We start from the raw sequence: 11508 nt of genomic DNA on the forward strand, positions 1-11508 counted from the left end.
GTCACCTTGTATTTTCATGACTGTGTACCGTAGCACATGTGAGTCATCTGAGTCATCCTCCAGGGCTGGCTGACCTATAAGGAGAGGTATAAGATGAGTGAGAGTTTGTGACAGAAGAGGAGGGGAGCTAACATCAACAATATGTGGTTGCATTTCGTGCACTAGACTTCCTCTTGTCTTTATCCTATAGTCTTGGCTTGACTGTCTGTAAGATCTGTAAGATAATCTTACTGTCTATATCAGTAAGAATATCTATGATATTCTTGTCACATTTATCATATTGATTTCCTTATCCCATTTGGAAATGATGATTTTCCATCGATATGTAAGCAATACAATGCAGACAGATACTAAAACATGGTCACACCTTATCCATTTTTTATTTCACTCCTCTATAACACTGAAAAAACCAAATTGTTATGATTTTTTAGACAGTTTCTATCTGCTGTTGAAAGAGGCAACTCATGACGCATCTGATTTCAAATCGAGACCAACTTTTTTGTGCTAAGGGGAACTGTTGGTGGTCACAGTCACTCATAGTCTACGGCTAAATGCTGTCCCCTTGTGTCAGTGTCTAGACTAGAAAACACTGGAGTGCATTCTGGTCTGTCTAATGTAATCTAACCTTGTCTTTCCTTTTTTTATACAAGCAGTGAGCGCACTGTGTTCACAATAAAATATGCTAGTCTGCTAATTGTAGAATTTACTTACATTGAGAAGAGATTTCACAACCTGACACGCTATGAAATCTTCCCACACCTTGAGTTACGGGGAAGATGAGGTCACTGGCTGGTTGCATGATGATACAACATATTTTCTACAAATGTCATTGCACAGGTTATTAGAGGAATCCGAGGAAACTACATCAGCATAGATTGTTTTCCACTAAAATGTACAGAACTTGACTGTGTGAGGTTTCAAAATTATTGGTCACTGACAAGAGCATGTCTGGGAAACAAAACAATCTGTGTAAATGATAGAAAGAGCTTATGAGGACACACAATTCTTATCTGCCTTCACATAGGGCAGCAGAAGGCGTAGGCAAGTATAAACCAAGCCCAGCAAACTCGTTTAATTAATCATATGGAGTGGGTGGTGATTTGGTAACTTTATTATCTGCATTTGCATTCTGTCGCAGGTTGGACCTCCAGACAGCGTCACCGGAACCTGTGGTGGTAACAGCTAATGAACCAAACAGTGAGAGACATTGGAGGCTGCGACTGAGCCTTGGAAAAGAAAAGTTTTCAGATGAAACCACATCGACTTGGAAAATATGTGTCTGGGGCTTGATGAGTAATATCTCTGTTCCAGCAACCTTTTGTATATCTCTGTTGTCGAGTGCAGTTGTTGTGATGTAGGTCAACTGATATAATGCTGGAGAAGTCAGGCCTTGTTTTGCCAGAGTCAGGGTCAGGAGGGCTTATTCTTCGACAGCACACTGCAAGGGGGGTCCCCGCTTTTAGTGAGTCATGCGGGTGGGGTCCCACTATTAATATAATGACTTAATTCTCACTTTCGCTATAGATCCAGGGTCTCATGACTCAATAGTAAATCAGTCAAAGTTCGAATTTCAGTTACTCTACCAATCCTGATGCATTAAATAATCTTCCTCGCCATAACGGGGCCTAAAAGACCTCAAATACAACATTTATGCAGGGGGAACAGCACATAGTTTTCACTGTAAATGCATTTTATGATAGCAATGTGAATGGACCCAAATACAAATTTGAACATTTTTTTGAACCAGACCGTAAGAGTACCATAAGTCGTCACAGTGTTCATTTTGTTTTTTAAAATCAAAGGGATTTTTTTGTCATGAGGTTGTGAATATACTGTTTGTAAAGACACTTGTTGAAATAAGGATATCCACACACTTAGTCAGTGCAAATTTCACTCTACCAAGCTTTCGGTCATCAGAGCAGACATGAAACGATAATGGACATGCAGGGTTAAATGAAAGGACATTCCCATACATTGTCATTAGCAGTGTGCAGTACACCTGTGTGCACACATCACTGTGGTGAAGCCACGCCAAGTGCTAATATCTTTATGTCTACTTGAAGTTTCTGATCTTCCAGCACCTTACACAATTATTTGAGCAGGGTGGAGTGGTAGTATTCCTACATTAAAGACACTTGCGTTGAAAGTGTCAATGTTTTTGAAAAAAAAATCTGTGATTGGGCTAATGTCGACCCTGAACACGTGTCATCTAAACTGCAACATTTTTGAGTTCTGAAGCAATGCATTCAAAAATAAATTAACATGGCAAAACCAGATTTTACATTTAATGATTTACAAATACGCAAAGCTCAAATCTCTTTGCATAATAAACCACATCCCATGACTCATGACTATGTGACATTCAATATGCTATTTAGCAATAATAGAAATTGGTGGTTTCTCTTGTTTCGCTCTCATCCTCTCTATTTGAGCTTCTGCATGTGGCAAAAAACACAAAGCTTCTTTATTGTGGTTCTTGTTTCTGCATAACTCATAACTAACTGGGTGTAGTCTGCTAATTTTCAGAATCTTCAGAATGAATAAAAGACGGTAAAAATGACAGAATACAAACAATTCAACACACTTGTTTCACACACACGAGGACGATGCACCTTGTTTTTTAGATTTTATTTATATCTTATTGCAAAAGTTGAAAACATACTGTACATACATTCAACAAACTCGCCAACATTATTGTCTTAGTTAATTTGGCACCGCAAGGTTCGTCACACAGTGACATACATTCATTGCTTATTAACTGATCTGACAGCATTTTTAATACATTCATATTAGGTCTTAAAAACAAATAAATTAAACATAAATATATAAACCACACAATTCCACACATACTTAAAAAGAAATCAGTAAATAAATGATGCAAATAGTGCAAGAGAATGACAAATTGAGGTTTACTGCCAGTAGATGTAGCTCTTTAGAATAATGTATATTTATAGCTAAATACAATATTATACAGTATGAGTGCAATAAACTCAGCTGAAAGAAATAAAAAACAACAATAAAATAATTTAAACAGCAATGTAAAGCTGAAAACCTTAATCCATGCTTTTTGTAAATGCAGGACTGAGTAAAACTTTCCTTCTATGAGAAACAATGGCACAAAATCAACTTTGCTTTCGTAACACACAAACTTTAGAAACTTCATTCACAAACTTCTCTTTGTGTCTGCTTTTAAAAGTAGAAAGTCAAAGGGATCATAGGGGGGTTTTCCCACACTGTGGGTTAATCTGTAATCTTCATCAGCCAGCCCGTCCCGTCTCCTTGACACTTTGTCTTTGACAGTCTTCTCACCTCTGACTGCAGTGAGACAGTGAAGTGGTGAGCAGGCCTGCTGGTGCAAAGCCAATGTGTGCGAAGAGGGTCTCTTTGGCACCAAGAAAACAGTCAGATGCACAGTACATGCAATTGTCTCTGTGTCTATGAATAATGTTTGGGCAAGTACATGATACCCAGGTAGGTATAATTGTCATCAATCTTGGCTTGTGGGGCAATGGTGACCTCCAGTTTATCTCTGGCGCTGCCCTCTACCATCTTGCCCAGGAAGCCGGTGTTGGATGATTTTGTGTTCACCCTGACATACAGGAGAATCTTGCCGTTCTTTCTGAGATGGATAAAATACTCTTGCTTCTTTTCTTCTTCTTGAAATGTCACTTGAAGACAAAGGAAGTAATATCCATCCTTGGATAACGTTAAGTTTTTTTTATTTCTTGGGGAAAGCAGGTCAGAGCCCTCCACCATCCATTCAATTGTTTTTAAAGAGTTGGTGTTGTTTGATCCAGGCATCTGTGGATCTGACACATCGGGACAGCCATATTTAGTAGAATTACATTATCTGAATATGTTGTCTTGGGACATTAATATTCACATGAAGCAAATGTATATAAGACAAATTGCAAACTGTGATTAAATGAAACATGAGATCCTTTATATCATAAGCTTGTTAAAATTTACCCAAATTATTCCTGACCATGATTCTATAATTCATGCTGAATATGGCATTACTTCAAATGTGACTGTCATACCTTTTTCGGCTCTAAGGGAGATCATTCTGGCTGCAAAATGTTTGGGCTCCCCTATGGATTGCTGAAAGAGAAGAAATATTTTTCTTGAATGTAATGTTGCGAAATTAAATGCCCACATGTTGGTTTTTATTTAAATGTTCTGGCCTCCATCCAAAAGTTAGAGGAGAAGAAAAAGAGAGAACTTGTGTACATGCACTCATGTAAAAAAAAAAAAAAAAAAAAAAAAAAAAAGGATGTGCATTATATTCACATCTTTTTATTTTGTTGTAGGTAATTTGTCATTGTGTCTGTGGTATACCACTATACTGTTTTGTTGTCTAGGTTTTGTATTTAAGCTGACTGCAGTTGTGTGTAGCTCCACTGCCCAAGTCAAAATTCCCCTCAGGGACAATAAGGTATATCTTATTTTTTCTTATCTTAAAAAAAAAAAAAAAAAAAAAAAGCAGTTTAGTGGCATTTCCCCGAATGTGGCAATGGCGTCACTGTGCTTCCTCCAAGAGGTGAGGACGGTGGTTAGGCTGACTAACAATAGCAATGAGTAACAGAGACAAAACAGGACTAATGCAACATGTCTGTGTGATAGGATTTGTATTTTGAAAGGTGTGACCAGATTTTTTGCTGTAGATCAGCAAAATACAGTAAAACCAATGATGACGACACCATAACACACACATCATAAAGAAAATGAGCTCTCAGATTGTTGAGCCATGGAACATGTGAGGACTTGCCGCCCACACTCTGAGTTAAATAGGACAAGTACGAACTCCAAAAAATGTAGTTAGCTTACGGATGATTTTTCGCTGCCTCGGTCTACATCACTTGTCCTCTGAGGGAAACAGACAAGGAAAGTGAAACACAAAAACAGTGTTAGAAGAAATAAACTTAACAATATCGTCCAAGCTCTTCAGATGACCTCGCCAAAGTGCTGTCATTTGCAAAGCACAGTTTAGACAATCTGTGGAGGTGCTCATCTTGTAAAATACATCATCTAAAGTTAAACATTGTTTGGTTCACTGTCCTCTATATCACTAGAATAGGAATTCATAACTTATAACTCATCTGTGGTCGCTACAGTTTGACTATCTGGATCATAGCTCCTACTATGCTGTGTCATCAGTGTGGAATCGATCTAAAACAAGCATTTCTCTTTCAGCATCAGATACACACAAAGCACATACTCCTGTGCTGTAACCAGCCAGCAACTACAGACAGAGGTGTTTCCCACCTGCTGTACTACTACTAAAACCACAAGAAAATAACAGATGCAAGGTGCAGGTGTTCCCACTGCAGATTTACACACCAGTACTGAAACAGCCAAATCTTGACATAAAGAAAAACAAGCTCTATTTTTTTGTGTTGTGTAAATTTGCTCAAATATGGCAGATTAGGATCTAACAGACATACAAATTTCATAATCTCAGTGGTTATTAATACAATAAGGTATTATCCCTGATAACTTTCAAGTGTTTTAATGGTACTTTGTGTTGCAATAACACATGAATTTTAAGAAATCTTACCAAGCCAGGGTATACAGCAGTGAAAAAGAAGGTGATGAAAGCCATCTGGCCGATGGTGAGGACGGTGATCCACAGCAGGAGGGGACAGACCAGGCGATGCTCTATAGGCTGTGGCATCATCAGTCTGAGTGCAGTGCTCAGAGCAGCTCTGAGCCCAGGGAGCGCAGGAAGAGATGTTGACTTCTGACAACTGTTGAGCTCCTGATAGTTTCCTCTGCTGTGCACCAAAGCAGAAGTTTGTTTGCTTCCTGAACTCAACGTCTGCATGTGATGGGGACGTGCTGATGTCTGACTGGGTCCTGCTTGTCTCAGGGTATCTGTAGAGAAACGAGGAGTCCAGATGATGGGCTGGTACTTTCCATTCTGCGCTGCAAAAGGAAAACTCAGCAAGCCCGGATCATATCTACATATAGGGGATGGCCCTCTTCTCCTACATACTGCAGCTTGTACAGAAAGGAGGAACAAGACTCACTACCAGAGAGAAAAGGAAGGATGGAAGAACTGTGACAAGTATGAATCATTCACTTCGTTTTCTTAAACAGAGAGAGACACTGTGAAGAGGAATTTCTTGAGCTGGTGCCGTGATATGTATTGGATGCTTCCGTGGGACGAACTTGTCCATTTTTGAGATTGGTCCTTTGTAAACACTGAAAGTCCATCCCTTGCAGTTCCAGTTTCACAATTTCCTTCTGCTTTCTGTTTCCATTTTTAATGTGCTTGTGTAACACAAAAAAGGTTGTATATGTGCAGCATTATCTTCTAATATTTTAACCACAAAAGCTCCTGCAGTTCTAGAACAGTGAAACACTGTTGTTTTGGCTCCATACCTTTATTGCTTTGGATATGAATAATGTAATGAATGTGATAACACAATAACTATGGCTACTTCTATAAGCATTCAACTGTAGCCATGCTTACTTCAAAATGTAAAGTATTCATATATATTGTGATGTGCATGAAGACATAAGAACAATTAAACAATTAGGCCTGGAATAATTACGGCCCTGCAGCTGATCCTCCTCACTGGAACGTAGGATTTCGGCAGCATTTTCTCTCCCTATTCATTTCTCTGCTGAACTCCTTAGGGGGGAGAAACAGCAGCAACAGCAGAATTGTCTTAGAGTTAAAATGAAATATAGAGCCACAGCAAAATCAATAGTGGCACCATTTAGTGGCAAAAGACCTTAGGAGATCAGTTTTGATTATAAGAAAGAAATATATCTCAGTGTGTAAATTAGAAACTGTCCAGATGAGATTAACATACCAAATCAGAGAGATAGTGTACAAAACTTACAGTTGGCGTTTAACATTATTGTCCCATCAGTATGCTTCAATCCAGTCCTTCATGCTTTGTGCCATGACTGACATTTTTGTGGGGCTCACAGCATGCTAAGATATGTTGTGTTCTGTTTTCATTTCTTAAAATTTCCCAACTCCATTTGAGCGCTGCTTGAGGTCAGTAGATCTCATTTCATTTTCTTTACTTGCGGTTTACCTGGGGAAAGTTTCAAGGCCACACAACAGGACGAGGTTAGATCCAGGTGTGTCATGAGTCAGAGCAGCGCAGTCCCTGGTAAAGGTAGCACATACACTATGCTGCTTAAACAACTAGTACCTGGTCATATAGCACAATAAGAAACAACAAGCCAGCAGTGAAAACATAACCCGTGCTTGAGTTTAACTTGCAGAGAGCACTGTGTCCCCTAGCAAGTGCATAATTCTACAGCAGAAAAATAATGACAGACAGGATGAATATGATTGGGAACTGCGGAACTGAGAGTAGTTTATCTGACTGTGCATTTTGGGAAATCAGCAATATCAGGCCTGTGTGTGCATGTTGAAATGGTGGTGAAAGTCTCTGTGGTAATTCATGGTTGGTGATGACGAACATCAGAACAGTAGAGGGGAACATTGGATTTAAGTGATTGAGCAATTTTAAAGCAACTTTGTTCTGCATTTTCAGACAATATAAAAATCTTAAATGAATTCACTAATCCAGTGGCACAAGACCAAAAGAAGTCAAGTTTCAAATGCACCCAAAATGACAAACTTCCAGAACTCAGGGCGTGGAGTAGGAGTTAAAAAGCTTTTACTCTCTCATGACTAATTAGTAGAAGCAAGGATTAAAAAACTAAAAGGCTTCAATAGCTACCGGTAATCATCAGGGTTCAAACCCTGCTGATGACACATCGGTCCTGCTCCTACTCTTGGATGCATTTAAAGACTCCTGTCCCACTTCCCTTTTCAGGAGCACTAGTGTTTTCTCCAAAGAAAATTACACACTCATCCTCTGAGCACTCCACTATTTGTCTCAAACTGTGAATTCAAGTTTCATTTGAGAGACCCGTGTCATGCGCAGGATCAATTTTACCTTCTCCACATTTGTAAGGCAGATCTTTATACTGGCTGGTCACAGTTCATTTGGTTTCCATGCTGAATTGACCTATGGGGCAATGGGGTGGAGATCCACGTCACGTAGCATAATTTAGTTAATTATCAATGTCAGTGCAGGTAACAAAATGACTTTGTTTCAACATTGTTGCCCTGGGCAAGATCAGACACCTACATTAGTGGGAAAGCTCATCTAAGGGGGATAATGCTCACAAGCAGACTGTCACATACACTCACAGCTAGGATTACTGTTACCTAAAAACACATTAATGATGGAGATACTCAAAAAGTATAATTCCACTATCTGTTAATTGCCTTTAAAGGAAGCATATAATATTCACACACTTTACTCCACATTGTAAAAATGCATTTTTATTGAGAGAAGTTGCAACTTCAGCCATTTTAGAACCAGTCCTCACTGACTGTCGCTGTGGAAATGATTTATGTAGGCCTGTTTCCTCTCTTTGTCCAACTAAATGATGATATAGAGCCACCTAGTGGAGCCTCAAGCTCAAATCAATGATAGCGAGACCAGATGAAAAGAACTAATGGAAAAATATAAGTCCCATAACTTAATAACATATGTAAGGATTTTTTAGGGTTTTTTCCCTCTAAATTTTTGACATTGAGTGAAAAAACAGAAGTGGACATGTAGTACAATAACCAATAACGATGGAAAATATCAAAAGATGTGGGTTGGGAATTGTGGAACTGAGAGTAAATAATCTGACTGTGCATTTTTCGGGATGAGCAATATCTGGATTGTGTGCAAGTTAAAAGCGTGATGAAAGTCCTTGAGGTGTTTCTTAGCCTGTGATGACGAACATGGAACAATAGAGGGAAAAGCTCAAACAGTCTTGGTGAATTAGTTCTGTATTTTATGATGATGTTAGAGTTTCCAAACAATGACACACTGAGTTGTTTAAGTTTAAAAAAAAAAAATAAATAAATAAATAAAATAAAAAAAATCACTATTTCATCTTAGAGTCCATGTGAAAGTGCAATTATGCCATTTCAGGTATTAGTGGGGATTTCCCAAAAGAAAAAAAAAGTGCAAATGAACAATACTTACTGTACTGTATTTCCCTGTTCCCTTTTTCCAAACGTGTGTCCTATTTCTGTTGACAAAAAACAAAAAGGTAATTGTTAAATTTTGTGCAGCATAACAATACGATCATCTATAGTGTTGGTGCAAATGTGAGGGAGGAAGTTTGTGTCTTACTGATTTCAGGTCAGATGATTCATATTCACTTTGATGCAAATCAAAAGGGCCTGGACAGTGTACATTATTTAACTTTATCTAAACTTGAAGATCATGGAGGGCTGGCCCTCATGTACAATGATGTTAAGTAAAACAAAAATACAAAAATAATAAAAGGTACAATGTAAAGCAGAACAATCATCTAAAACAAGTATAGAAATACAGTTAATTAAATAATAATAGTAATTAAAAGATACAAGATACAAAGACAATTCAATAAAAAAAAAGGTGCAAACAGAGGTTGAATGATTTCTGATCATGGATTTAAACTGAACAAGTGTTACTAAAGAATTCATCTTTAGGGGGTTTTGTAAGGCGTCCCCGGTAGTCGGAGCATAGAAACTAAAAGCAGACCCTCCAAGCTCAGTACAGACTTGAGAGAGAGCAGAGAAAGTCGGTCATTAGACTGACTTTGTTGCTCCAAAGGACCAGATCAGCACAGATAAAATGTAACATGGCAGCTTTCCAATACGGACTTTATAAATAAACAAATACATGGGTCTATCCCGTCCCACAGACAGAGAAGAGCACCCAAGTTTTTCGTTAAGGATGCAGTGATGAGTGCTATAAACAATACCAGTAATAAACCAGAGAACAGAGTGATAAACAGCATCCAGGGGTTTAAGAGTAGAGACAGAGGCATAAATCACATCAGCAGAGTCCATAAAAGAGAGAAAAACAGCTGCGACTATCCTTTTCTTACTAACCACAGGAAAATTACTTCTATTTCTATACAGAAAACCAAGGTTTTGTCATAATATCTTGACAAGATTGTCGGAATCTGAAGAAGTTTCTCATCTAACCAAACACAAAAGGTTTTACTTACATTATGTCTAGTTCTTGAGAACAACATGTAATTGGTTTTATGTGGATTCAGTACAAGTTTAAGATTATTAAGTAGAGCCTGGAGAATGTTAAAGAAGTGCTGCTGGTTTTCCACAGCTAACTGAGCAACATGAACAAGGAAAGACAATCATGATAGAGTTGTTGTATAACATCACACTGAAATGGCAATGACATTTTCAAAATGGTTGTTATGAAAAAAAAAAAAGAAATAAGACAAGTAAAGCCCCACGTTTCAAAATTACAACGAAAAGGTGACAAGAGAACATGAAACATTATGGCTATGCTATGCACAAATGCACACACAACATATGTAATAACCATGTGTGACTTAATGTATGAAGATGAAAATGCCAGTAAAAACAAATACTTTTTTTTTTTTTTTTTAATGAATGGACCAATCAGGCTGTCCTATGGTTTTGCAGAGAACTATTTGCCCAAGTTTACTGCCAGCAGTGAATGTGTGATCAGTTTTTAGCCTTGACCTTGGGACAGCCAGGAGTCCCCATAGCTCTGGGGCAAAAGCAGCTGTGCTTTCATGTTTACACCAGGTGGCAGAAACCTCCCATACAAAGTCAGTAGTCAGCAAGAGTTTAAAAAAAGCATAATTATAATAACAACCCAAAAAGTAGATGATCATTGTGAATAACCAACCATATTTACACCTCTCTACGTTGTAGACATTGCAGCATGAATCTGTTCATAAGAGAAAATAATTTGAATATCATCATAAAGTCAATGTTGGTCTCATGTGTCTAGATGATGTGATATTATTATGGCTATTATGTTATGGCTAAAGGACTTTATTTACTCAGTAGAGTGATTGCTCATCAGCTCAGCCAGTATGCTCAAGAAGTGGGCTACACTGAGAGGGCATCTTATAATAGAAGACCACAACTTTCTTGAACCTATTCTGAAATACATTTTAGGGAGATAAGGCAAGCATACCAGCAACATGTTGAAAATTATACGACTTGTATCCTAATTTCAGATAATTTACGATAAGGACGCTTTTCAATCAGATATTGCATAAGTCAGTATTACTTGATTACGACAACGAAATAAATGTAAGCTATGTTTCTTGCAGTTTTTTGCAAACAAACTTACCTTTAATCCGAGTGGCCTGGATTAGAACAAAATGTTGAGTTGAGGGAGTGATTGTGCAGATTATTTGTAGTGTTGTCAGACTGATCGAACATGTTAATTGATTTTCCTTGTATGTTTTTCACAGTGGAGCCTAATAAACTGACAGTTGCGATGAGACGTTAACTGATCAAAGACCGGTCCGTTTGTAAGATTTTACTTTCAAAATAAAAAAAAAGTTACGGTTATTGTACAGGCGAGTCAAAGAAGATTCGTGAAGGAGGGTTATATTTTGAAAGTACAACCGGAACTCATGTCTTATCAGTGTAGTTGACAGCTTGACGCTGATATGCATGTGTTGCCTCTGAGGCTC

The 11508-nt window shown here is 38.1% G+C and overlaps 1 protein-coding gene across 1 annotated transcript; it reads right to left on the reverse strand.

Moving 5' to 3' along the window:
* Nucleotides 1-3125: 3125 nt before the first annotated feature.
* tnfsf18 (TNF superfamily member 18) lies at nucleotides 3126-11231 on the reverse strand. The gene is made up of 6 exons (XM_030058649.1): nucleotides 11160-11231; nucleotides 9021-9066; nucleotides 5558-5874; nucleotides 4828-4866; nucleotides 4041-4101; nucleotides 3126-3809 (listed from the first exon to the last, which is right to left on the reverse strand). The coding sequence occupies exons 3-6, from the start codon at nucleotides 5822-5824 to the stop codon at nucleotides 3436-3438; spliced, it is 741 nt and encodes a 246-aa protein (XP_029914509.1). The 5' UTR covers nucleotides 5825-5874; nucleotides 9021-9066; nucleotides 11160-11231; the 3' UTR covers nucleotides 3126-3435.
* Nucleotides 11232-11508: the final 277 nt, after the last annotated feature.

This window comes from Myripristis murdjan, chromosome 8 (assembly GCF_902150065.1).
Source record: "Myripristis murdjan chromosome 8, fMyrMur1.1, whole genome shotgun sequence".
NCBI classification, from domain to species: domain Eukaryota; kingdom Metazoa; phylum Chordata; class Actinopteri; order Holocentriformes; family Holocentridae; genus Myripristis; species Myripristis murdjan.

What these genes read in the sequence shown, in the direction of transcription:
- tnfsf18 (XM_030058649.1), bottom strand. Translation starts at nt 5,824, where the DNA reads ATGCAGACGTTGAGTTCAGGAAGCAAACAAACTTCTGCTTTGGTGCAC. An exon ending in CTGCTGTATACCCTGGCTTG is followed by an intron (nt 4,867 to 5,557) that starts GTAAGATTTCTT and finishes TGTTTCCCTCAG; the next exon opens with AGGACAAGTGATGTAGACCG. An exon ending in CTCCCTTAGAGCCGAAAAAG is followed by an intron (nt 3,810 to 4,040) that starts GTATGACAGTCA and finishes CCGATGTGTCAG; the next exon opens with ATCCACAGATGCCTGGATCA.